We start from the raw sequence: 27,998 nt of genomic DNA, 5'->3' as shown, positions 1-27,998 counted from the left end.
TCTTTTTTCTATACAAAAATAATCCAAATTTTCACTCACTTGTGAATTCCTATGCCCTTCAACCCCCTTGTCTGCTTGATCCAGTTACACAAGATTCCTTACAATAAAACATTATTTCATTGCCTTCTGAAGTTCTGTGCATTATAAATCATTGGTGCTAACAGGGCATTCGCATACAAAACAAGCAGAATGGTTTTGACCCGGATAAAATACAGCCGAAAACCACGCTTGAGATAAATTCAAATGCCCGCAGTCTTAAATTTACTTCATTTTCGTACAAGGCAATGTGAGATAATGAAATTCCTTCCACCATGAATGGTTTAGATCCAATAATTACAATAAACGACTGCTTAAATCTGGTTATTTGTGTAAATTTCTAACTAAAAAATGAGTGAACGCCAAATAAACAAAGTCAAGGACGATGATTCACTCAAACTTTAAAAACCATCACCGTACCATTCCGTATGGAGGTTTACTAGGAAAGAGTGAACCAATTTTTCTTTTTTTTTTTCACCGTGGCTGTCCTCATAAAATGATGAAATATTTGAGCTTTGAACTCTTAGCCCAGTTTACATTGCCTATAGCACATATTCTTGAAGAAGTAGTTCGTCAGTCGCGTTGACGGTATAAACTTGCATTGACTGAATAAACCTCAAGTTTACATGGCAGGCAGATATCGGACTGAAAAATGCATAGTGGTAGGATAAATGATAACCTAATGCTCCATAGATATTATTACCTAATGCTCTATAGACATGATTACAGAATACTCCATAGATATTCTTTCCTAATGCTCTATAGACATGATTACATAATACTCTATAGATATTCTTTCCTAATGCTCTATAGACATGATTACATAATACTCTATAGATATTCTTTCCTAATGCTCTATAGATATTATTATCCTAATGCTCTATAGACATGATTACAGAATACTCCATAGATATTCTTTCCTAATGCTCCATAGATATTATTACCTAATGTTCTATAGACATGATTACATAATACTCTATAGATATTATTACCCTTATGCTCTATAAATATTATTATCCTAATGCTCTATAGATATCATTAACTAATTTTCTATAGATATTATTACGTAATCCCCTATAGATATTATTATTTACACTCTAAAGATATTATTACCTCATTCTTTTAGGTATTATTATATACCGGGTAATGCTCTACAGATATTTTTACCTAATGCTCTATAAATATTCATAACTAAGCTCTACAGATACAAAACTTTATTGGTTATTGGTCATTTTTGACATCTTATAAGTGTATCAGTTATTTAACTGTTTTCATCTTTGATGACTAACTGTTTCATGCCATCTGTGCTTAACTGTTTCAGGACATCTGTAATTAACTGTTTAAGGACATCTGTAATTAACTGTTTCATGGCATCTGTGATTAACTGTTCCAGGACATCTGTGATTAACTGTTTTAAGGACATCTGTAATTAACTGTTCAAGGACATCTGTGATTAACTGTTTCAGGACATCTGTGATTTACTGTTTAAGGACATCTGTAATTAACTGGTTCAGGACATCTGTGATTAACTGTTTCAGGACATCTGTGATTAAATGTTTAAGGACTGTTTCAAGACATCGTACAACATCTCTTGGCAAGTGATAAATGAAACAAACATGGTCAGTGTTTGGAAGTGGTACTTGGCATGTCAACAGCAGTTTTCTTTTAAAGTTAAATCTCATTTATCCTACCACTATGCATTTATCAGGCTGATATCTGCCTGCCACGTAAATTTATTCAGTCAATAGGTTTATACCGTCAATACAACTGACAGACTACTTTTTTCATGTATATGCACTATAGGCAGTGTAAAATGGGCCAAGAGTTCGATGCTCAAACATTTCATCATTTTATGAGGACAGCCATGGTAAAAAAATAAAAAATTAGTTGACTCTATCCTAGTATACCTCAATACAGAATGGTACAGTGACAGCTTTTAAAGTCTGGGTGAATCAACCCTGACTTTGTGTATTGTGGAGTTTACTCATTTCTAGTTACAAATTAACAGAAATAACCAGATTTAAGCAATCACTTATTGTAATTATTGAATGTAACACATTCATGGTAGAAGGAATTTCATTTTCCTCGCTATGTCTTGCATGGAAATGGAATAAATTTAAGGTATAGACTGCGGGCATTTGATCTGAGTTAAAATCACTCTGCTTGTTTTGTACACGAATGCCCAGTTAGCACCGATGATTTATATTACACAGAATGCAAAGTATGAGGTAAGGAATACTCGTAATGTTTTATTGTAAGGAATCCTGTATAACTGAATCAAGCAAGGGCGTAGGAAATTACAACTGAGTAAAAATCTGTGTGGATTATTTTTGTATCGAAAAACATTTTTTAAGCAAATATCATGTTATACACAGATTTTATTGGCTGCAGGATAAATAGGATATTAGGTTACTGTCTTTCTTAACTTATGTTTATCCACATCGTCTCCAGAAGGTTTATCCCCCTGGCAAGCCTTGGGGTGGATAAACCTTTCTCCAACTCGGTGGATAAACTTAAGTTAAGAAAGACAGTAACCTAATATTCTCTTACTGGATATTTTAATGAAGAAGTGATCAAGGTAATGAAACAACTATTTCATGGGTGTTTTTGTCAAACTTATGTCCTTCTGTGTTATTGACAACATTTCATGGGTGTTTTATGTCCTTCTGTGTTATTGACAACATTTCATGGGTGTTTTTGTCAAACTTATGTCCTTCTGTGTTATTGACAACATTTCATGGGTGTTTTTGTCAAACTTATGTCCTTCAGTGTTACTGACAACTATTTCATGGGTGTTTTTGTCAAACTTATGTCCTTCTGTGTTACTGACAACATTTCATGGGTGTTTTTGTCAAACTTATGTCCTTCTGTGTTATTGACAACATTTCATGGGTGTTTTTGTCAAACTTATGTCCTTCTGCGTTAATGACAACTATTTCATGGGTGTTTTTGTCAAACTTATGTCCTTCTGTGTTATTGACAACATTCCATGGGTGTTTTTGTCAAACTTATGTCCTTCTGTGTTACTGACAACTATTTCATGGGTGTTTTTGTCAAACTTATGTCCTTCTGTGTTATTGACAACATTTCATGGGTGTTTTTGTCAAACTTATGTCCTTCTGTGTTATTGACAACATTCCATGGGTGTTTTTGTCAAACTTATGTCCTTCTGTGTTATTGACAACATTCCATGGGTGTTTTTGTCAAACTTATGTCATTCTGTGTTACTGACAACTATTTCATGGGTGTTTTTGTCAAACTTACGTCCTTCTGTGTTACTGACAACTATTTCATGGGTGTTTTTGTCAAACTTATGTCCTTCTGTGTTACTGACAACTATTTCATGGGTGATTTTGTCAAACTTATGTCCTTCTGTGTTACTGACAACTATTTCATGGGTGTTTTTGTCAAACTTATGTCCTTCTGTGTTACTGACAACATTTATAACTGTTGCCCTCTGCCCATCATCCCATTACTTCAGGAAACAGTTTTCAACTATTTCAAAAATACCTATGAAATAACTGAATACTATCATCATAATTAGTATTCTACATACATGCATACATGTAATATTATGTTGTTCTTTTCTCACACTGAAAATGATATTACAGGATCAATCAATGTTGTTGTTAGTTAAAACAGTGGCACCTTCACCAGCATATGAATCATAAAAGAATGATATCAAGCTGCAAGCCAAGCTTACTGTCCACTTCTTGTTTCAAACAATAACTACTAGGCAGTCAAGTGTTTCACAAGGAAGACTGTAATATGTATTTATATGCTGAATATGACTCCATGTGCATTAACAGTTAGTAACTTTGCTCATTTAATTGTTTTTAACAGTATAACAGTTATATAAATTGGTTACAATAACAAAAGCTTGATCTTACATGTCATATTTAGGCTGAGGCTGGATTGCAGGCCCATGTGCAAACTAACCTTGTAAAATCAAAATGAGCTGAAAACGTCCAAGATTAAGCTGTTGTTACAGTAATAATTTTATCATGTAAGTCCACCTACTCTTTCAAAATAAGATAATAAACTCCTCTTACTATAGACTATTTGAGCCGTGCCATGAGAAAACCAACATAGTGGGTTTGCGACCAGCATGGATCCAGACCAGCCTGCGCATCCACGCAGTCTGGTCAGGATCAATGCTGTTCGCTAACAGTTTCTCCAATTCCAATAGACTTTAAAAGCGAACAGCATGGAGCCTGACCAGACTGCGCGGATGCGCAGGCTGGTCTGGATCCATGCTGGTCGCAAACCCACTATGTTGGTTTTCTCATGGCACGGCTCATTTACTGAATCATGAATTTCAATGGCATAAAACATGGAATCAAATTTCCAACTGGTGCAATACAGATTTTCATTCTTTCAGTTTGTATTTATTTGTGAAATACATAATTGTTTTTACAGAATATCTATTCGAGTAGGTATATAATAAAATTGGCTCAAAAACTACAATATTATGTGACCTCAATCCATTTGTTTTGAGAAGATTCACAAAGCAATTTTTAGAGGTTATTATATTTGACAGTAAGTTAGCAAAAATTAGAAAGGTTAGGGCATATCTGATGCATTTTGGTAAGGAAAGTTTCAGTACTTCCATCACACCCATTTTACTGTCAGTATCAGAGGTTAGCACTCAGACCTTAAAAACAAACAGACTATAAAGCCAAGCAGAATAATTTTCTGTTATCTACCCATTTTCTGAAAGTTGTACACATGTCACCAATATGTTTATGTCTGAATGAATACATACCGAGAGCAATTTGTAACATATCTGTGTATGTAGGAGTAGGTGTGTTTTGCAAGTAAACTATTTTTGAATAATTTTAGTTTAAACACTGAGGCTTTCCTGGATTCTATCATAGAAAGACAACACCTGGTCAAGAGACAGTGTTTAAATTTTAAACCATTTCTTAATCCAAAACTGTTTTGCCTTAATACCCAATTATAGAAGATTTAAACTAGATGCTCACGGGCAACATGTCGAGCCTGCCAGCTGTCGAAAGGACTGGGAGTTGCATGCGACACTCTGTCTCATTGAGGCAAACATTTATGCCAAATAAAAAAAAGATTGCTTTATGCATGGCAAACAGCCCGGACAAGCTCTAAAATGACCTTTGACCCCCAAGCGTGAACTTGACCTTTGAGATAGGGACCCGAGGTTTGCGCACGCCCCACATCTCATAGAGGTGAACATTTACGCCCAAGAAAAAAAGATTGCTCCATACTTATCAAAGTTATGGCCTGGACAAGCTCTAAAATGACATTTGACCCCTAACTGTGACCTTGAGCTTTAAGATAGGAACCTGAAGTTTGCACAAGACACTCTGTCTGAGTTAAACATTCATGCCAAATATAAACAAAATTCCTCAATGCATGTCAGTTATAGGTTGGACAAGATCTCACATGACCTTTGACCTCCGACTGTGACCTTAATCTTTGAGATAGGAACCTGGGGTTTGCGCAAGACACTCCGTCTTACTAAGGTTAACATTCATGCCAAATATAAACAAGACTGCTCCAAAGTTATGGTCCAGGCAAACAAATCCGGACAGACACATGCACAACACACGACACAGGCACATACATCAAACAGCCATTTGGACAACTATGTCTTCGCTTCGGCAAGCTGGCTCGACAAAAATCAAAGTAATCTGGAAGGTCTTTACTTTAAATGTGATACTGCATTCTACAACAATGTTGTATGTCAATTTACAAAACTCCCTTAATTGAAATTTAGAAACTTGGCAAGTGTACTATATAACTTACACTGTTGATACATTGCTGCCCCTCTCTTCAAGATCTGAGCCTGAAGATGATCCTATATTAGCACTGGAGTATGATAACATTCTCAACATAGATGGTTTCCTTGGTGATGCTATCTCAAGGTCACCTGGCAAGGTCAAACAGTTCAGGTCAAATGTGATCTTCAGGTCACTGAGTTCAACCTCTGAGAATTTTTCCAATGTTGTTGAAAGCTCTCCTAAAATAACAAATAATTCAGACTTGAACAAAAGTTGCTGAACAGTGTGCCATCACATACATTTATAGTTTTATTTCTTATTTCAATTGTAATGTTTTGTTTGTTTGTTATAGTTTTAACATCATTATTCAATGGACATTCTGTTAGGTAACAGTTAATATATTATCTTTCTTGGCAGGTAAATGTCAAATAGGTTTATTTTGTGTCCTCTCCAAGGCTTACAGTTTTAAAAGTTACTAAAATTGCATCAATTTACAACAGTTTCACATTATGCTATAGATCTAATTTACATTTAATCAGTGTTCCTGGATTCTGTATTTGTTATTTGTTCTCCAATATAACCAGCATCTTCTCCACATGAACAAGATCTGTCTGAGAGACGGCCATACCACAATGTTTATAGTGGAAAGGGGATAAAGCAGTACTGAAGGATGTTGAAGTCATGGTTGTGCACATTCATTCATTTCTATCACTCAATATACTAATTTACTCCCTGGAGAAATATTTAGGTACAATAAGGGAGAACATTCAAAATCTTTTCAAGACAGACTTATGGTTCTTGCACTACACCTTTTCCCATTGCAATCTATCAATATAGCAAGATTCATTTCATTCTATTCAGTGGTATGAAAATCATCGTCCAGACAAAAACTAACTTTAAAAAGAGAGATAATTGGAAAATTAATCAAGATACAGTATGAACTTACTGAATAGCTTTAAGGTAGTTCTGCATGTTTGATAAACCGGAAGTCATGGCGTAACGTCATTTATCCGGAAAACGTAGAATAATGCCTGGATTTGGCGTATGGAAACGAAAATCATTTTATGAATTGATGGCAATCAGTGAGTAAATTTATTAACATGGCACTGTTACTATCTTTCTAAAGTTAAAATATGATATTAAAACATCTGACACCTTAAATAATTCCAAATAATGTCTTAAAATTAGCTTGAAATAGGCGGTTCACTTTAATCATAGCCAAATATCTCAAAAATAAGCACACAGACCAATACATTTTATTTCACCATATTATAGAACATATATTTATTTACAACTGTGAGAAGTTTCATTAAAATCTACATCGTAGAAATTTTTCTATTCGCGAAAATGTTATGAAAGTTGCGATTTTCCAATAGACTCCCATTATGAAAACTTGCGTGAGATCGTAATATTTCAAATAAGTCTAGCAAACAAGAGGGCAAAGATGGCCCTAGGTCGCTCACCTGAGAAAAACACCATAACACTGTAAACATGTTTGACCAAGTGATTCTGACCAAATTTCATGAAGACAAACTGAGCAAGAGCTGTCTCCATAGGATGACACATGCCCCCGATTGCACTTTGAATGAATAGTTATGGCCGATGTTAGAGTTTAGGACCTTTGACCTACGGACCTGGGTCTTGCGCGCGACACGTCATCTTACTGTGGCACACATTCATGCCCAATAATTTTAAAATCCATGCATGAATGACAAAGATATGGACTGGACACGCCCATCAATGCACTATCATGAAATATGACCTTTAACGTCTAAGTGTGACCTTGACCTTTGAGCTACGGACCTGGGTCTTACGCGTGACACGTTGTCTTACTGTGGTACACATTCATGCCAAGTTATTTGAAAATCCATCCATGGATGACAAAGATATGGACCGGACACAAATGCACTATCATGAAAAATGACCTTTAACGTCTAAGTGTGACCTTGACCTTTGAGCTACGGACCTGGGTCTTGCGCGCGACACGTCGTCTTACTGTGGTACACATTCATGCCAAGTTATTTGAAAATCCATCCATCGATGACAAAGATATGGACCGGACACGAATGCACTATCATGAAAAATGACCTTTAACGTCTAAGTGTGACCTTGACCTTTGAGCTTCGGACCTGGGTCTTGCGCACGACACGTCGTCTTACTGTGGTACACATTCATGCCAAGTTATTTGAAAATCCATCCATCAATGACAAAGATATGGACCGGACACGAAAATTGCAGACAGACCGACAGACTGACAGAATGACAGACTGACAGACGGTTCAAAAACTATATGCCTCCCTTCGGGGGCATAAAAATACAGTCTCTATCGCATACACAAGGTTTTTCTTTGATTTGACCTACTTTTGACCTCAGATGACCCATATTTAAACTAGACCTTGATTTCATCAAAGCAATCATTCTGACATAACTTTATGAAGATCAATTGAAAAATACAGCTTCCATCGCATACACAATGTTTTCCTTATATTTGACCTAGTGACCTATTTTCTGACCCCAGATGGCCCATATTTGAACTTGACCTAGATTTTATCAAGGCAATCATTCCCACCAAATTTCATGAATATCAACTGAAAAAATACAGTCTCTATCGCAGACACAAGTTTTTTCTTTGATTTGACCTAGTGACCTAGTTTTTGACCCCTGATGACCCATATTCAAACCTGACCTAGATGTCATAAAAGCAATCACTCTACCAAATTTCATGAAGATCGATTGAAAAATACAGCCTCTATTGCATACAAAAGGGTTTTCTTTGATTTGACCTAGTGACCTATTTTTTGACCCTAAATGACCCATATTCAAACTCGACCTAGATTTTATCAAGAAAATCATTCTGACTGAATTTCATGAAAATCAATTGAAAAATACAGCCTCTATCGCATACACAAGGTTTTTCTTTGATTTGACCTAGTAACCTAGTTTTTGATCCCAGATGACCCATATTTAAACTTGACCTAGATTTCATCAAGGCAATCATTCTGAACAAATTTAATGAAGATCAATTGAAAAATACAGCCTCTATTGCATACACAAGGTTTTTCTTAGATTTGACCTAGTGACCTAGTTTTTGACTCAAAATGACCCATTTTCAAACTTGGCTTAGATTTCATCAAGGTAATCATTCTGACAAAATTTCATGAAGATCAGTTGAAAAATACAGACTCTATCGCATAAACAAGCTAAATGTTGACAGACAGACAGATGACAGACAGACAGACAACGGACACCTGACATCGAGCGATCACAAGAGCTAAAAATCAAGCACACGAACCTATCTTTTTTATTTGCTGCATTTTCTTAGTATATTCTGAAGTTTTGAAAAATCAGAGTTTAATCAAATTCTACATTGTAGAAAAATTTTCCATCCTAATGTGCAGAACTACCTTAATATGTATTTTATTACATTGACATAAAAAAAATGTTCAAAGATTTACCTTTGAAGCTTTGACTTAAGCGCAGCGAACATGTGTTGAATTTAGACTGATTATATAGCACAAACTATGGATTGGTGATTTATATATTAAGGAGTTATGTAATAACTAGAGCTATCACTGAAACTGTAATATCCAAAGACACTCCTTTGCTATATGGAATATTACATGTTTGATCATGACTTTTGACCATCAAGTGTGACCTTGACCTTTGATCTAGTGACCTTGTCTTTGCAAGTAGTCTTTGTAAGGTTAACAAAATTATGATGCCAGTTTTATGAAAATCCTTCTAGTGGTATTTAAGATATGGTGTGACCTCAAAGTGTGACCTTGAACTTTGATCTAGTGATCTGGGTTATGCATGGTTCCTGTCATATGATGATAAGTTATTGTTCGCACAAAATTAGAATTAAGTTCATAGGACACGGATGCTTCCACATACTGTGCCGTCCTCTATATAGCAAAAACTATCAAAGGGCCATAACTCCAGTAATATTATTCACAGAAAAAAATCCTTTCTTTACAGTCATCTGCACATCCAGCTTGTTCATCTGTGAAAGGTTGAAGCAAATCAGGCAAATAGTGTGGGAGAAGTTGGACACACTAGATTTTTCTCTATATTCCACATAGAAAAAACTATCACAGGGCCATATCTGTGATACATATAGTCACAGAAAAAAATCCTTCCTTTATGGTCATCTGCACAACAAGCTTATTCATCTGTGAAAGTTTAAAGTAAATCAGGCTAATGGTGTGGGAGGAGATGGACACAAGATTCTGGGATGGCCAAAGAGCAGCAGCAATGCTGTATGCCCCTCCACAAATATGTGGGGACATAAAAAAAACGTGCCAGACAGGGGAACCTAGACAGACTGATGTACTGAATGCATTTCTATATTGCCCTCCCATTTTTGCACAAGAGGGCCGTGATGGCTCTATATCGCTCACCTGAGTTTAATTGCTTGGTTGAACAAATTTCTTTGCTAATGCTTAAAAAACAAACAAACAAGAGCTGTCACTAATGGTGACAAATGCCCCCACAGCGCCTTGACCTTTGACATGGTGACCCCAAAGTCAGTAGGGGTCGTGTACTTAATAAGTACTATCAGCATGTGAAGTTTGAAGATCCTGGGTGCAGTGGTTCGCTAGTAAAGTGCTTTCATGCAAAAAGTTAACATTGGCCCCTGTGACCTTGACCTTTGACCTTATGACCCCAAAGTCAGTAGGGGTCATGTACTAAATAAGTATTATCAGCATGTGAAGTTTGAAGGTCCTGGGTGCAGTGGTTCGCGAGTAAAGTGCCCTCATGCATAAAGTTAATGTTGGCCCCTGTGACCTTGACCTTTGACTTGGTGACCCCAAAGTCAGTAGGGGTCGTGTACTCAATGGGTACTATCAGCACGTGAAGTTTGAAGGTCCTGGGTGCAGTGGTTCACGAGTAAAGTGTCTTCATGCAAAAAGTTAACGTTGTGACTAACGAACGGACAGTTGAAAACTAATATGCCTCCCTTCGGGGGCATAAAAATAGGAGACAAGGTCATGGTAAAGATTCTTCAAGATAAGTACTGAAATCTGTTTTCATTTTCATTAAGATTGGAGCAACTAGAGCTATCATTAAAGGTGATGAATGTACCCCCCCCCGCATGCACTGACACAGTACATTGCAATTTGACGCACACAAGACTGCATAATTATGTGGACTGTATGTATATAGACTGTATGTATACAGTATAGTAACAAAAAACAAAGTCTCATAACTATGCAGAATATTTATCTAAAAGAACATAACATGCACCATGCACAACTAGGGTTGGTACTGATCACTTGTGAAGTTTCATTAAATTGTGTGCACGGGTTTTGAAGATTAGGCGCGCACAAGATTGCATATGCAGACTGTATGTACACAGTATGTTAACAAGAAACAAAGTCCCATAACTCTGCAATTTTTGTTGTTGAAAGAACTTAACATGCCCCATGCACAACTACTGTTGTTACTGATCACGTGTGTGAAGTTTCATTAAATTGTGTCAAGGGGATGAGGAGAGATGGTGCGTACAAGATTGTGTCTATGTATATAGTACAGTAACAAAAAACAAAGTCCCATAACTCTGCAAATTTTTTTTCTGAAAGAACCTAACATGCCCCATGCACAACTACTCAAGGGGATGAGGAGAGATGGTGCGCACAAGATTGTGTCTACAGACAGACAGACAGACGGACAGACAGACAACCTGAAACCAGTATATGCCCCCTTACAACTTTGTTGTCGGGGGGTCAAAAAATGTGGTCTCAAAAAAGTATTTTCTTTGATTTGACCTAATGACCTAGTTTTTTGGCCACACGTGACCTAGATTACATCAAGGCAGCCATTCTGACTAAATTTTATGAATATCCAGTGTAAAATGCAGCCCCTTATTGCATACAAAAGGTTTTTCTTTGATTTGACCAGGTGACCTAGTTTTTGACCCCAGATGACCCATATACGAACCTGACCTAGATTTCATCTAGACAAACATTCTGATCAAATTTCATGATGATCATGTGTAAAATGCAGTCCCTGTTGCATACGTAAAATTTTTAATTGATTTGACCTAGAGAACTAGTTTTGGACCAAAGATTACCCATATTCAAACATGACCTCGATTTCATCAAGGCAACCATTCTGACTTAATTTCATGAAGATCCAGTGCAAAATGCAGTCCCTATTGCATACACAAGGTTTTTCTTTGATTTGACCTAGTGACCTAGCTTTTGATCCCAAATGACCAATATTCGAAACTGATCTAAATTTCATCAAGGTAATCATTCTGACTAAATTTCATTAAGATCAGTTGAAAAATACAGCCTCTATCGCATACACAAGGTTTGACCTAGTGACCTAGTTTTTGATACCAGATGACCCATTTTAGAACTTGGCCTAGATTTCATCAAGGTAATCATTATGACCAAAATTCATGAAGATTGATTGAAAAATACAGCCTCTATCGCATACACAAGGTTTTTCTTTGATTTGACCTAGTGACCTAGTTTTTTAGTCCCAGATGACCCATTTTCGAACATGATTTCATCAAGGTAATCATTCTGACAAAAGTTCATGAAGATCAGTTGAAAAATACAGCCTCTATCACATATACAAGCTAAATGTTGACAGACGACAGAAACCGGACATCGAGTGATCACAATAACTCAACTGAGCATTGCGCAGGTGAGCTAATAGAGGCTGATGGTAAATGTTTTTTGTTATAATGAAGATTGACTTTGTCTGGGGATCAAACTCACTACCACTGCAGTCTGGTTCTCTATCTACTGTGTACAGTGGACAGGATTGACAGATTTCATATAACCCAATCTGATACAACTTTGAAGTTCAGTTTTAGTTGATAAGTACTTTAATCTTGAAACCGCCAACTGCAACACAAGCTGCAGAATCCGAGTACTATGAAATCTTTAATATCTGTGGGGGAATCATTTTTGTGGATTTCATGGTTGCATGAAATCAAGTCCCACTAAACAATTAAACAATCCATTCATCTCATCTTTATAAATATGCTGAAATCCACAAATTCAAATGCCACAAAATAGCCATTTTTGATAAAAACAAGAAATTTCGTACAAAATTATCAGTTTTCACAGTATGTAAGGTGTTTCCACAGTATGTAAGGTGTTTCCACAGTATGTAAGGTGTAAAGAGCAGAAACCTCTTACATACCAATACAAACAGCAATGTTCCGGAGGGACAAACTGTACTGCTGCAGACGACTTTTCACTGTGCATGTAAAGTTTATAAATAATGGTGACTGGTCACTCCTATCATCGCGGGTAATGTCAAGGTCAAGGATGACATCGTCCTCCATTGATTCCTCGGAGTCCAGGACAGAGGTGCACGAGATTCTATCGCTCTTTACTGCCAGACCAAGTGTATCCATACCCATGTTACCATCAGATTCTGGCATTGTGCCAGCTGAAGCTCCTATAAAATGTGTTTATTATCTTAACTTTTAAACATCTGTTGTTACATTAAAGAAGTGATAGTTTCCTGTGCTGTATGATATTTTCAAAAAGTAAATAAGCTTTATAATGGATATGCTGGTCATCTTTATATACTGGTCAACTGGACTCACTTGTGCAAGCAATGAACTTAGTGTGTAAAGCAATGACAAATATATAGAATATATAGACTTAAATTGTGCAACTGTGGCTATCTTGTATTTCTTAGACCTCTACGTGATTTCAAATTTGCACTCTAACCCCCATCTGTCTGATTTTCTTGCATTTCAGATACCTATAATTTTCTACAAAAGATTTAGTGCACCTCTAATGTGCATACAAGCCCCCTTAGGTACAAAGAGAATACTAAAACAAGATTACCATGTGCAGCATCTGAAGCAGTTGTCTCTCTTTCATCTGAAAGTTCTCCTTCACTCTAAAATTTAAATATCACTATTAAAGGGACATTCCTCCAGATCAACATGAAAATTTCAAAAATTAGATTTGGAAAATGGTAAACCAGGTATTTTAATGTGTATGAGAAAATAAAGCTACATTTGATCTATTTCATATCTAATTACTATAGCATGACTAATGCTTTTTAGAATATAAAATTATGCAGATATTTATACACAGATAGTTTTGTGGTTGTTTAGTTTTATATGACATAACAGAACTTTTCAGAACAGATATGCTGAGAAATCTAGTGTTTAGAAAGGATAGCACAATCATAAATATGATAATATTTTCCAGTTGAACTGTAGTGTGAACTAGAAGAAACCTTTCTAAATCATTTCTGTACAGCATCAAGAAACCTACCTGGGCAGCTTCTGGACAATAGAGAAATAGCAGTCTGGACTAGAGGGAACCTGTCTCAAACATTTCTGTACAGCATCAAGAAACTTACCTGTGCAGCTTCTGGACAATAGAGAAATAGCAGTCTGGACTAGATGGAACCTGTCTCAACCATTTCTGTACAGCAGCAAGAAACTTACCTTGGCAGCTTCTGGACAATAGAGAAATAGCAGTCTGAACTAGATGGAACCTGTCTCAACCATTTCTGTACAGCAGCAAGAAACTTACCTGGGCAGCTTCTGGACAATAGAGAAATAGCAGTCTGGACTAGATGGAACCTGTCTCAACCATTTCTGGACAGCAGCAAGAAACTTACCTTGGCAGCTTCTGGACAATAGAGAAATAGCACTCTGGACTAGATGGAACCTGTCTCTACCATTTCTTTACAGCATCAAGAAACCTGGGCAGCTTCTGGACAATAGAGAAATAGCACTCTGGACTAGACAGAACCTGTCTCAACAATTGTAAAGCATCAAGAAACTTACCTGGGCAGCTTCTGGACACTAGAAAAATACTAGTCTGGACTAGATGGAACCTGTCTCAACAATTTATTTACAGCATCAAGAAACTTACCTGTGCAGCTTCTGGACAATAGAGAAACAGCACTCTGGACTAGATGGAACTTGTCTCAACCATTTCTGTACAGCATCCAGGAACTTACCTGTGCAGCTTCTGAACAACAGAGAAATAGCAGTCTGGCCTAGTGGAAAACTGTTTCAACCAGCTGTGTACAGCATCAAGGAATTTACAAGGGAGATTCTGGATGACAGAAATAGTAGTCAAGACTAACTTACCTGAGCAGTATCTGGACAATAAAAATAGTAGTCTGGACTAGATGGAACCTGCCTGAACCATTTCTGTACAATATCCAGGAACTTATCCTTGATTAACTGGTGAAGATCCTTCAAGGGTTCACATGGAAGGTCAAGGTGAAGTAGTGATAAGTCAAAGGTCAAGGTCACTTTAGGCAGCTCAAGCACAGATGGTATTTTTGCTATTTTACTTTGCATTTCACTGTAAAAAAATTTGATATCATAAATTCTGCACAAGCTGAAGTATAACATCTCTTCAACAAGAGCTGTCCGTAAGACAGCCAAGCTCGACTATTCGAAATATTGTCCCAGAATCAGGAAAATATTACCCAAAAAGGTTAAATATCAAAAGATGTTTAAGTTCAAAAGGGGGAATAATTTGACCAAAATGCATATCAGTTATGGGACTTGCTGCTATCAACTAGTTTTATAACCCCGAAGGCACATGTGAAGTTTCAATTCAATATCTGCATTAGTTTTGGAGATAGAAACTTGCATGTAAAACTTTAACCAGAATTTTCAAAGTCCAAAAGGGGGCATAATTTGCCCAAAATACATGCCAGAGTTAAGGGACTTGATCCAGTGAGGTTAGTAATTGATCTAGAAAAAGAAAAAATAAGTTTCAAATCTATATGCCTTTTAGTAATAGCTGTATGTACTTGCACGCAAAACTTTAACCAGAATTTGCTAAGTCCAAAAGGGGAAATAATTTGGCCAAAATGAAGGTCAGAGTTATGGGACTTGCTGCTATCAACTAGTTTTATAACCCCGAAGACACATGTGCAGTTTCAAATCAATATCTGCATTAGTTTTGGAGATAATAACTTGCATGTAAAACTTTAACCAAAATTTTCTAAGTCTAAAAGGGGGCATAATTTGCTCAAAAAACATGTCAGAGTTATGGGACTTGACCCAGTGAGGTTGGTAATTGATCTAGAAAAAAAAAAATAAGTTTCAAATCTATATGCCTTTTAGAAATAGCTGTATGTACTTGCACGCAATACTTTAACCAGAATTTTCTAAGTCCAAAAGGGGGCATAATTTGGCCAAAATGAAGGTCAGGGTTATGGGACTTGCTGCTATCAACTAGATTTATAACCCTGAAGACACATGTGAAGTTTCAAATCAATATCTGCATTAGTTTTGGAGATAGTAACTTGCATGTAAAACTTTAACCAAAATTTTCTAAGTCCAAAAGGGGGCATAATTTGCTCAAAATACATGTCAGAGTTATGGGACTTGACCCAGAGAGGTTGGTAATTGACCTAGAAAAAGAAAAAATAAGTTTCAAAGCTATATGCCTTTAACTGATGGCTGTATGTACTTGCATGCAAAAACTTAACCAAGGTGTGACACCGACGCCGACGCCAGGGTGAGTAGAATAGCTAGACTATTCTTCGAATAGTCGAGCTAATAAAAGTATATAATTAATTCTAATTTTCATTTCCCTTCTTTCGTTTAACTTAAAAAGCCCCAAGTTCATTTTAACAAAGACTGCTTCTTTTAGTTAAGGTAACAGTTGCTATTTAACATAGCTTACAGTTGACTTTAATATTTGGCTTGATTCTAGCTAATTACTAACCAAGACTAAATTAAGTATCAGACTTTGGTGAAGTTGAAATTATTTTTTCAAATATCAATGCCAAATATTTGTGAGCTGAACTTCAGTGCTTGAAATGTTTTACAAAATGTTTTACCTATCAGTTCCCTAACTTTGTTCTGATTCATATATATTGCAGAGATAAACATATCTGGACGACTGTAAGCTGTAAAATCAAAAATACAGAATACAAACCCATCTGTATCGTCAAGTATATCCATAAACCTGACAGATGGTGCTTTCATATCTTCTATCCCAGTAGAATTTTGATCACTAAGCCTCTCCTGGTCTTTCCTCGCCTCATTAACAAGGTGCTGAAAGTGGCAACACGAAGCATGAAGGAATGTCGTCATGTTACTCTCCAAGGGAAGGGCCTCCTCACAGATATTATTGATGGCTGCATCAATATCTTGACTGTCCAGTGAAAAAGTCTTCTGCAAACTCTGAAACACACCTGAAAACAAGACCAAACTTTGACTAAACAAAACAGTTTGTTGAAGTCTACAAGTTAATGTTTATATTTTGACACACTGCATTAAATTGGATGCCAAATAATTACGTTTTGGGGGAATTAAACAACACAGAAACACTTTACAGTTGGTTTGAACGATGTTTTTAAGTTTTGTAAAAATTTTCATTTTTTATTTTTTTACCTCTTTGGAAAATGTAACGCCCCCGGGGGCGTATATTCGGGAAAATACGGTACTTACATTGTGTGCTGCATACCCTGTGAACCATTTAAATTTTGTTAGCTAATTTGGGCGCAGACATAGATATTATAAGCCTTTGTTTTTATTTCCTAACTGCTTGTGTTGTCATTTCAACAGAGAGAGATACAAAATGTATTTGCTTTGGATGTAATATTGTTGATATGGGCTGACCAGTTCAGATCTTTAGAGATTGTCACCCCAAGGTATTTAGCAGCACCTGTGCTTTTAATTCATTGCTAGGGACCTCCGTGGCCGAGTGGTTAAGGTCGCTGGCTTCAAATCACTTGTCCTCATCAATGGGTTTGAGCCTCACTCGGGGCTTTGAATTCTTCATGTGAGGAAGCCATAGAAAAAGACTGTCATGGAACTGACATTGTGGAACTCCAGATAGGACAGGCAGACTATCTGAAGGGCACCTGTCTACAACAATTTGTTGAATGTGGTCTTTTAGGTATTATTTAATTCACCATGATGCCAAAGGGTCGACTCCCAGCTGTTCAAGTTTGTGTATTAGTTAACTGTGATCAACTCTGTCAAATGCCTAACTAAAATCCATAATAACATCTGCTTGTTACCTCTTTCAAGGTTGTCAAAGACTTCTTGTATGAAGCTGTTAAGAGATGAGTTTCACAATATTGTTTAGATCAAAGACCATGCTAGTACTGGTTAAGCAGGTAACTATTATCATAATGTGTCATGTTTGAAACCAAAATGTGCTCCATCCTTGAGTTTGGAAGGAATGAGAGATAACAGATATAACCTTATACGTTTGGAATGTCAACATATCTTTCAAATTAGTATATTATATACCCTTCAAGATAGTTTATTACATATCCTTCAAGTAAATCATTTGAAAGAATACCATAACATACCCTTTACAAAGCAATTATAAAACATTTCTGACAATGAGGAACATTGTTGCCATAGATTTTCTCCTCCATCAGTTGACCCCTCTGTTGACCTTCTCTCCTGTGACCTCCAACTTGACCTCCAAGGTGGCTCTTCTTCATCCTGGTAAAATCAATGAGCATTTGTCACTGAAATCCTGTCACATTACAGAATATAATAAACAAGGGAAGAATTTGTACAATTATGACATTTTTCTTCTACAAAAATTTACAGGATGTTTTACTGAGAAAATTTCTTCCAAATCCTGCAGTTTTCCTAAAAAAACAAACCAAGAGTCATGTACCAGAATGGTGTAACAGGCCCTTGTATAAAGTATCCAAACTGAATTAGAGTCCTAATGTCAAGTACCCAAACTGCATCACTGGCACCTATGTCAAATGGCATCACAGGCCTCAGGGTCTAATATTCAAATGGCATCACAGACTTCTAGGTCAAATATTCAAATGGTATCATAAGCCCCAATGTCAAGTTCCCAATTATATTAGAGGTCCCAGTGTCAAGTTCCCAATGATACCGGAGGCCCAAGTATCAAAGTCCCAATCCAAATCATATCAGAGGCTCCAGTGTCAACTTCCCAATCATATAAGATACCCCAGTATCAAGTTCCCAATCATATCAGAGATCCTGCAGCCAAGTTCCCAATCATATCCGAGACACTGGTGTCAAGTTCCCAATCATATCAGAGGCCCCAGTGTCAAGTTCCCAAATGATATCAGAGCCTTCAGTGTCAAGTTCCCAATCATATCAGAGGCCCAGATGTCAAGTTCCAATCATATCAGAGGCCCCATTGTCAAGTTCCCAAAGGATATCAGAGCCTTCAGTGTTAAGTTCCAAATCATATCAGAGGCCCCGATGTCAAGTTCCAATCACATCAGAGGCCCCATTGTCAAGTTCCTAATCATATCAGAGTCTCCAGTGTTAAGTGCTTAATTGGTATCAGAAGTTTCAGGATTAGGTACTCAAAGACTTAAGTCTTTAACAAATCACAGTCATTGCAGTGTATTTTGTCATTGCCAGAATCCTTGGCAAAAATAAATGGGAGTTTACATTGACTAAATGCCCCATGACTTGCCTGTTAAGCAGTTGGCAAGTATGGGCAGTAAGACTGATGATTTTTACAGCATTTTTTTTTTTAAACTATAATTGAACACCATTTATCTTAACGCAAATCTGAAAGACTATAGTATACCATGCCAATATCTGGGTTCCTGAGACTTGACAAATTCTTCAATGCAGATCCAAAATACAAGCTTGTTCTTTTTAGTGAACAAAAGAAAACAAAAATAGAACATGCAAAACAAGTCTATTGCCAAGGAATAAAAGTTCCCTACTATGAGGGGCATTTTTCATATCTGCTGCCACAGGAAACATATTTTCCATATTGAAAATTAAATGCAGAACCTGCATATTCCCAAATAACTACATGTACTATCTGTAAGTCAGGTCTGATGAATAACTTTCTTGTACTTCGAAAGTTAATAACAAAGGATCTATAAATTTCTTTTACTTTGAAGGATAACCAAGGATACAGTCCAAACTGACCTTACGATCACCTTGAATAAGCGGTCACCTTCATTTAACTGTCATTTCAATTCCCCACCTCCCCTGGTGAAAATCATTCTTTATTTGCCCTTGACTGAACGGTCACCTGGTCAACGCGGCCAGTGGCCAGTGCAGAGAAGCTTGTCGGCAATTGAAGTTACTCCAAGGCGTTTCATTAAGGAATCTTACATAATTAATAGATGCATTTTTGAGATGATCGTATCCAAAATCAAATTTCAACATGCTGTTTTTTATCACTTATCAAAAGTTAAAGTTACTGACTGCCTCGGATGTAACTGTTGGAATTTATGTTGGAATACAAAAATGACTTCTAAACATGATTGCAAGTACCTTACTCTTGAGGAACGTGTAAAATGTATCAAATAACTTGAGTCTGGAAAAAGTTCACATGTTGTGGCTGCTGAGATCAGTGTTGGACATAAGCAGGTCTAAAATGTTTGGAAGCATTAAAGAGAAATCATGAAGGAGTACCGATTAAATGGGAATTTATCACTGAAGCGGCTTAAGAAAGACACTGAGTACAGTGATATAAACAATCCAGTGTATCGTTGGTGTTTGGATGCCACTGCAAGGTTATTCCTAGCATCAGGACTCTGATCCAGAAAAAAGCTGGGACTTTTGCCCAGAATTTAGGGTTTGTTTGACTGTTGTAGTGACTGTCATAATGATATTTGAATGATAATAACTAAAATCATTATTGAAAAAACTTAAATGCATAATGTAACAAGAGGGTCACTGACCCTAAAGCACTCACCTGTGGACAAGGCTTCGAGTGTTTTTGTGTAACGTAATGGCACAAGTACAAAGTTAGGTTTCTTCTATGTTAACCTATATTATATACATGTCACACACATTTTTGAACTTAGGGCAATAAATTGAACAATTGTAGTAAACAGTAAAACTCTGATATCACATGCCAAATATCGAGGCTCTAGGTATTATTGATTTAGAGAAGAAGATTTACAAAGTTTCTTATATATAAATAAGCCTATAGTAAGTACATGTCACACACAGAAGCATGGCCATTTTTGACTTTAGAGCAATAATTAGACAGTCCAACCCTTATATCACATGCCAAATATCAAAGCTCTTGAGAAAAAGCTTTTTAAAGTCTGGTGGCTAAAAACCTTTTTCTAACCAAAAAGACCCATAATGTTCAATGAACCAGAACCATTTGAACAACCCAGAGATCATCTGTGTAAAGCTTCATCAAAATCCATTCAATGGTTTTGAAGATGTTGTTTAAAGAAATTGTTGATGAAAAGTGACCACGACCTCTGGTGACCATGTTTTTTAACAAATCAAAAAAAAATTGAACAACATTTGTAGAAGGTCACACAAGGACCATTTGTGAGAAATTATTTTAAAATTGGGCTAACGGCACACAAGAATATTTTTAAAGTGTCCAGTATATAGATATAGGAAAAAGTGACCATGCCACCTGGTGGCCATGTTTTATAATTGGAACAATCTTGGTAAAAGGTGACATAAGGACCATTTGTGTGAAATTATTTCAAAATCAGACCAGTGGTTTAGGAAGAGATGTCGTTTGTGAAGATTTTTCTATTTTTAGCTCTGGTAGTCCCTATGTGCAACCAGGCGGAACCATTAGAATAACTCTGGTAGAGGTCCACCCAAAGAGCATCCAGGCCAAGTTTCATCAAAATCCATTCAGTGGTTTTGCAGGAGATTTGTTTAAACACAACTGTTGACGACAGACAGATGACTTGACGGACACACAATGGACGACAGACACAGCGTGATCACAACAGCTCACCATGAGCACTTCGTGCTCAGGTGAGCAAATAAAAAGTTACTGTTTGCTATTTCCTTTTGTATTTGTGTATGTAAAATGATGATGACAATGATGATGATGATGATAGTAGTGGTAGTGTTGTTATAACACAACGCTATGACTGTTACCGAATATATCCCATAAAATAACCACAATTTCTACCGATAAGTGGCCATCTGCCTTAAGCAGACATTTTTACCATTCCTAAAGACAGGTTGGAGTGTATATCTTTTGCAACTGACAGATGGACACACAGACAGATGAACTGATGAATAAAGAGATAAAATTAACGATCTGTACATTCTATCTATGTTCCAGGTTTTATGAAAAAATCTCTTGACTCGTACTGTTTTAAGTTATTGCAGAATCCACTTTCTTCTCATATTTTAGGACTAATCTTGTTGCATAGCAATACAATAAAAGAAGGGGCATATTTTGCATAATATCACCTACTGAAAAAATATCTTGCACTTAAAAAATTTATCATAGGTTCCTATTTTGTGTGACTGATGGACAGACTGGGGGCAAACCATATGTCCGTTCCAGTGAAACACAAGTCAAAAGTAGAAAAATTGTCTTATTTCAAAGATAATCCGGCTAAATTCAAACCCTGAGACTGTATCAGTGAAACCAGTGTCAGGGTTTTAAATGGCATCAGAAACACCAGTGTTAAGGTACCCAAACGACATCGGAGGCCAACATGTCAAGTGCATGAATGGTATATAAGACCTCAGTGTCATATTCTGGTCTCTGAAACAATTTCTTTTTGACTTTAAATATTAGATCAAAGGACGAGACCAGAACTTGCATTATGCAGGTTTTGACAGTGTGTGCTTGAGTGTGTGCCTGTGTGCCTGTGTGTGCCTTTTTCAACAATTTTTCAGACATAAACGACGGTGTCTACTTTTAGCAGCAAGCACAATGCCCAATTTCATAGTGCTGCCTCACTGGAATATCACAATATAGGCACTTTGCATGATACCCCACCCAGTCACACTATAGTGAAACCAGGCTGACCAGTCCTAGCACTACCCTCATAATGCTGAGCGCCAAGCGATGAAGCTAATAGTACCATTTTTCACGTCTTTGGTATGGGCGGATGGATATGTGAGTGGTTTGCACACTGGCCTTCCAATCCTGAGGTCGGGAGTTCCATCCCCGGCAGCTACTCGGGAATTTTCAGAAACGCTTTTCAGTGTTTCCCACCCAACTAGAGGTGTACTGGTCAGGAACCCAGGCTATACATTGGGCACGTTAAAGAACCAGGCTGTCTATTCGCAACAAGCTAGGCTAAGTTAGCCGGACAAGCCTGTATCTGATTTCTGATCTCTCTGTCGTGGGGGCTTTGTCTCACTCTGTCCCTCTGGTCAGATCGCTGTGTCTGTACTAGTAGAGGATGAATTATGCGCCCTGTGTGGCTGCATTTGAACTATGTAAAGCGCCTTTGAACGTGAAACTGATCATGAAAAGGGCGCTATATAAATCTGGTATAATAATAATAATAATAATGACACGGCCAGGGATCCAACCCACGGCCACCCGCAATCAAAGCCATGGGTTCAATCCTTCACTGTGTCATACCAAACATGTAAAATATGTTAGTTACCTCATCTGTTACATACAAAAACATGCTTGAATTTTAATAGAGTAACTCCCAGTTTATAATTATTTTCATACTTTAAACAAGACATTGTAAGAGCTACTAAACATTTTGCACAAAATATATTATGATCTTTTTCTTTTTAAACAAAGCTGGAGTTCGGGCATGAACATGTGGGGATAAAAAAAGATGCTGTTACTATATACTGCGAATAACTTTATCACTGCTATTTCCAATGGTGTATAGCTGGTCTTACCTTGAAGCTATCTGCACTGAATGACACTCTCTTCAGTGATCTTGGACTTCCCAGCCCAAATGGCTCACTCTGCTCACATGATGAGTCAAAGGTCATGTCCTGGTATATGTCTGCTGCCAGCTGAAAGTCCCATGGATTAATCAGAGATTGCAATATATTGTGTACTAAACAGTCATAAATATATACAGGAACAACTAGTGGCTTTTTACTACTAATCTCTTCAGTATTTGAGTTTATAATCTCTTCTGGATAAGAATTTGCTGCATCTGCTTCATCTCCATCAACACTTACACCACTCCCTATTGCACTCGACTCGACGTTTTCCGAGTTTAAATGAGTACTGTCACCAGTCTTATTGCACATCTGTTCACTTTTTGCATCAGGAGATAGCTTATTGCTCTTATCATCTCTGTCCTTCAAGCTAGTAGAAACACAAGCTGATTCTGTCTGAGCATTATTTTCTGTTGTTTCAGGGCCAGAATTTTCTTTGGGTTCATTTAAGTGTATTACATCCTGGAAGGAGGCAGGAACAAAAGTCAATGTTATAGAGCTAGAGTCACCTCCCTTGATGAAGCACTTCCATTCTGGTACTTTGATACAGTCAGATCTTAAAACACTTTCACTGTCTTTTCTGCCTTGTGCACAGCTACCTAGTGACTGAAAGCTGGCTTGTGACTGACTGACACTGAGTTTAGGAATACTCTGAGACTGTGATTGGCTAGATTTGTTTTCAGGTTTAGTTTCATCAGCCAGTGAAGTAAATTTCTCAATTTCAAAAGGAAATGGGTAGGTTTCAGTTGATCTGGGTCTAGAATGAACATGTTGCAGGAAAAGGGCACTTTGTCCCTGCGAGAGATTGACTTCTCTGTGATAGCTGCTGGACAGCTCTTCAAGGAGGAGTTTGTATAACAAGCCATTAGCCTCCTTGCCACATTCCTCATCTTCTGTTCCTTTACCTGAAAAAAAAAAGAGCCATTCTCTACTATTCCAAAGACTTGCATTCAAATAATAAAATTGACATAAACAAAAGGGCAACTATTCAGACAAACTGATTAGTTTACAAAGGGTCATAACTTTGTAGAATTGCAATATAGAACAGAGTTATATGAACTGTGTTTTGCACATCATAACATCGTAGTGAACAAGAGCATGAAATTTAAATTGATTCCCTCAAGTGATTACTGAAATACTTAAATTAAATTAAAGAGTTATCTAACTTGATTATTTCAGTAGGTTTGATGACTAGGAAGCTTTGTGTGAAGGGTCAATCCAATATATGCAATATTCTTCAGATATAAACTTGCATTCAAAACTTTAATCATAGTGTAATGCCAAAGCTGCGACCAACATCCAGGTGAATAGAACAGATCTCACTATTCTTCGAAAAGTTAAGCTAAAATGTTGAACTCTTAAAATTTATCTGAAATAGTATTTTGTACAAGTGGCCATTTACAAGTTTATTTACAAAAGTATTTCTAAGCCAGAGGTTATAAAACTGTGTTAGAGATAACCTTAGCAATACTGAAACTGACTAATGCCAAGGTTGCATTCTGTGACTGGTTTAAAAACTTATTAAAATATACTTTGATCTAAGTCGATGATCCCAAATCAACTCTCCTCCTTTCTGTAGGTTTCAGATGATTTAAGAGCTTGGTTCAATTTTCAATGATCTTCCCAATATCAATTTATTTTTGAAATGCAAGCTTTGAAGAAAAACAAGAGGACAATGGTGGTTCCAAGCTGCTCATCTATCCTGATGAACTTGACTTTATACAGTTAAGCAAAACCATTTGAAGAAACTAAAGATTCTCACAATGATTCTTTAAACCAAGTTTGGTGAACACACATCAACTCATTCATGAAAAGAAGTCTTATCAAGTATTTCCAACATTAAGAAATACACTAGTGAAATTATTTTTAATAAATTTGAAAACAAAATAAAAAATTAAATAACGCTTTTGGACCAAGTTTACATACCACTCATTAATCAAATCCCGAGAAGAACTAGGAAAAGGTTTTTAGCTATAGTGACCTTTAGTGCAGTCAAACAGAAAAAATTGAACTAACTTGAGAGAAGTCTACTAGACACTAACCAACATCCATAATTTTTTTTTTTCATTTTAGTTCTGGTGGCCCCTGTGAGCAATAAAAATTGAACTAACTTGAGAGAAGTCTACTTGACACTAACCAACATCCATCATTTTTTTTTTTCATTTTAGTTCTGGTGGCCCCTGTGAGCAATAAAAATTGAACTAACTTGAGAGAAGTCTACTTGACACTAACCAACATCCATAACTTTTTTTTTCATTTTAGTTCTGGTGGCCCCTGTGAGCAATAAAAATTGAACTAACTTGAGAGAAGTGTACTTGACACTAACCAACATCCATCATTTTTTTTCATTTTAGTTCTGGTGGCCCCTGTGAGCAATAAAAATTGAACTAACTTGAGAGAAGTCTACTAGACACTAACCAACATCCATAACTTTTTTTTTCATTTTAGTTCTGGTGGCCCCTGTGAGCAATAAAAATTGAACTAACTTGAGAGAAGTCAACTTGACACTAACCAACATCCATCTTTTTTTTTTCATTTTAGTTCTGGTGGCCCCTGTGAGCAATAAAAATTGAACTAACTTGAGAGAAGTCTACTTGACACTAACCAACATCCATCATTTTTTTTCATTTTAGTTCTGGTGGCCCCTGTGAGCAATAAAAATTGAACTAACTTGAGAGAAGTCTACTTGACACTAACCAACATCCATCATTTTTTTTTCATTTTAGTTCTGGTGGCCCCTGTGAGCAATAAAGAGGCAAGTGAACAAACATAAGAAAGGTCTATACATAGAATGAATATCTGATGCTTCTGAACACTTCTGTTAAACATCCATTCTGAAGAGGAACCATGCTCTTACAGTTATATAGCTTCTGTGTAAGTGTATATTTAATTCTAATATGCTTGTCTCTGTTAAAACACTCTTACACTAGAATGGCGTCATGTTAACGTGCGGTGATGTCAAAGTTTTTGTTGCGACCAAGAAAGAGCACTTCTATATTTTATCTACTGTTTTAGATTAAGGGTATATTAGAATCGGAATAATAGATAGGTAGGTCTTCTTATCGTATGTGTAAATTGGGTAAGTTTGGTATTTCATCTTACCATATGTGTAAGTTGGGTAGGTTTACTTACCATAATTGTAAGTCCAGTAGATCTACTTACTATATGTATAAGTATGTTAGATCTTTTTACAATATGTAAAATTTGGGTAGATCTACTTACCATATGTGTAAGTTGGATTAATCTTATTACAGTATGTGTAACTTGGATTGGACTATTTACAGATGTGTAAGTTGGATAGGTCTACTTACCATATGTGCAAGTTAGGAAATTTACTTACGACATGTATAAGTTGGGTAGTTTTACATACCATATGTGTAGTTGGGTAGATCTTCTTACCATATGTTTAAGTTGTGTATGTCTACTTGGGTAGTTTTACATACCATATGTGTAGTTGGGTTAGTCTTCTTACCACACATTTAAGTTAGGTAGATTTACTTACCATATGTGTAAGTTGGGTATATCTTCTCACCATATGTATAATTTGGGTAAGTAAGGTAGATCTACTTACCATATGTGCAAGTCTGGTAGGTCTTCTTACTGCATGATTGTGTAAATTGAGTGTTGAGTCAAACTACTTACCATATGCGTAACTTGAGTAGGTCCACTTACTATATGTTTAAGTCAGGTAGATCTACTTACAATATATTTAAGTAGATCATACTATGTTTTACCATATGTAAATGTCAGGGAAGATCTATTTACCATATGTATAAGATGGGTAGGTCATCTTATTGGGTAGATCTACTTATCATATTATGTTTACGTTGGATAGATCTTCCATTTGTGTAAGTTTGGTAGATCTTCTTACCATATGTGTAAACTGGGTAAGTTAGGTAGATCTACTTACTGTATGTGTAAGTTGAGAAAATCTCCTTACCACATTTGAAGGCTGGGTAGATTTTCTAATCATATGTGTAACTTGGGTAGATCTTCTTACCATGTGTCTAAGTTGGGTAGGTATGCTTACCATATATGTTAGTTGAGTAGATCTTTTTACCATATGTGTAAGTTGGGTAGGTCTATTTATGATATGTGTAAGTATGGTAGATCTTCTAACCATACATGTAAGTTGGGCAGATCTTCTTACCATGTGTGTAAGTTGGGTAGGTCTATTTATGGTATGTGTAAGTTGGGTTGGTCTACTTACCACAAGTTTACATAAGGAAGATTTATTTACTATATGTATACGTTGGATAGTTTTACTTACCATCAGTGTAACTTGGGTAGATCTTCTTACCATATCTGTAAGTTTGGTAGATTCACTTAGCATGTGTGTAAGTTGGGTAGGTCTACTTACCGTATGTAACAGTTGAGTAGATCTTCTTACCATATGTGTAAGTTGGGTAGGTCTATTTATGGTATGTGTAAGTATGGTAGATCTTCTAACCATACATGTAAGTTGGGCAGATCTTCTTACCATGTGTGTAAGTTGGGTAGGTCTATTTATGGTATGTGTAAGTTGGGTTGGTCTACTTACCACAAGTTTACATAAGGAAAATTTATTTACTATATGTGTAAGTTGGATAGTTTTACTTACCATCAGTTAACTTGGG

General features: G+C 36.6%; 1 protein-coding gene across 3 annotated transcripts in view; it reads right to left on the bottom strand.

The window, feature by feature from the left end:
- The window catches only part of LOC123525294 (KICSTOR complex protein SZT2-like), a 255,300-nt gene that overhangs the window by 141,509 nt on the left and 85,793 nt on the right, over positions 1-27,998 (bottom strand). For all 3 annotated transcript variants that reach the window (XM_053537974.1, XM_053537975.1, XM_053537976.1), the window contains exons 24-30: positions 23,332-24,287; positions 18,081-18,219; positions 16,694-16,952; positions 14,881-15,100; positions 13,613-13,667; positions 12,954-13,214; positions 5,818-6,031 (exon numbers count right to left, since the gene is read on the bottom strand). In XM_053537974.1, the coding sequence (XP_053393949.1) occupies positions 5,818-6,031; positions 12,954-13,214; positions 13,613-13,667; positions 14,881-15,100; positions 16,694-16,952; positions 18,081-18,219; positions 23,332-24,287 (2,104 nt within the window). The remainder of the gene's footprint in view (positions 1-5,817; positions 6,032-12,953; positions 13,215-13,612; positions 13,668-14,880; positions 15,101-16,693; positions 16,953-18,080; positions 18,220-23,331; positions 24,288-27,998) is intronic.

The sequence above is a fragment of the Mercenaria mercenaria genome, chromosome 3 (assembly GCF_021730395.1).
Source record: "Mercenaria mercenaria strain notata chromosome 3, MADL_Memer_1, whole genome shotgun sequence".
Taxonomy (NCBI): Eukaryota; Metazoa; Mollusca; class Bivalvia; order Venerida; family Veneridae; genus Mercenaria; species Mercenaria mercenaria.
This window is presented reverse-complemented; position numbering and strand designations above follow the sequence as displayed.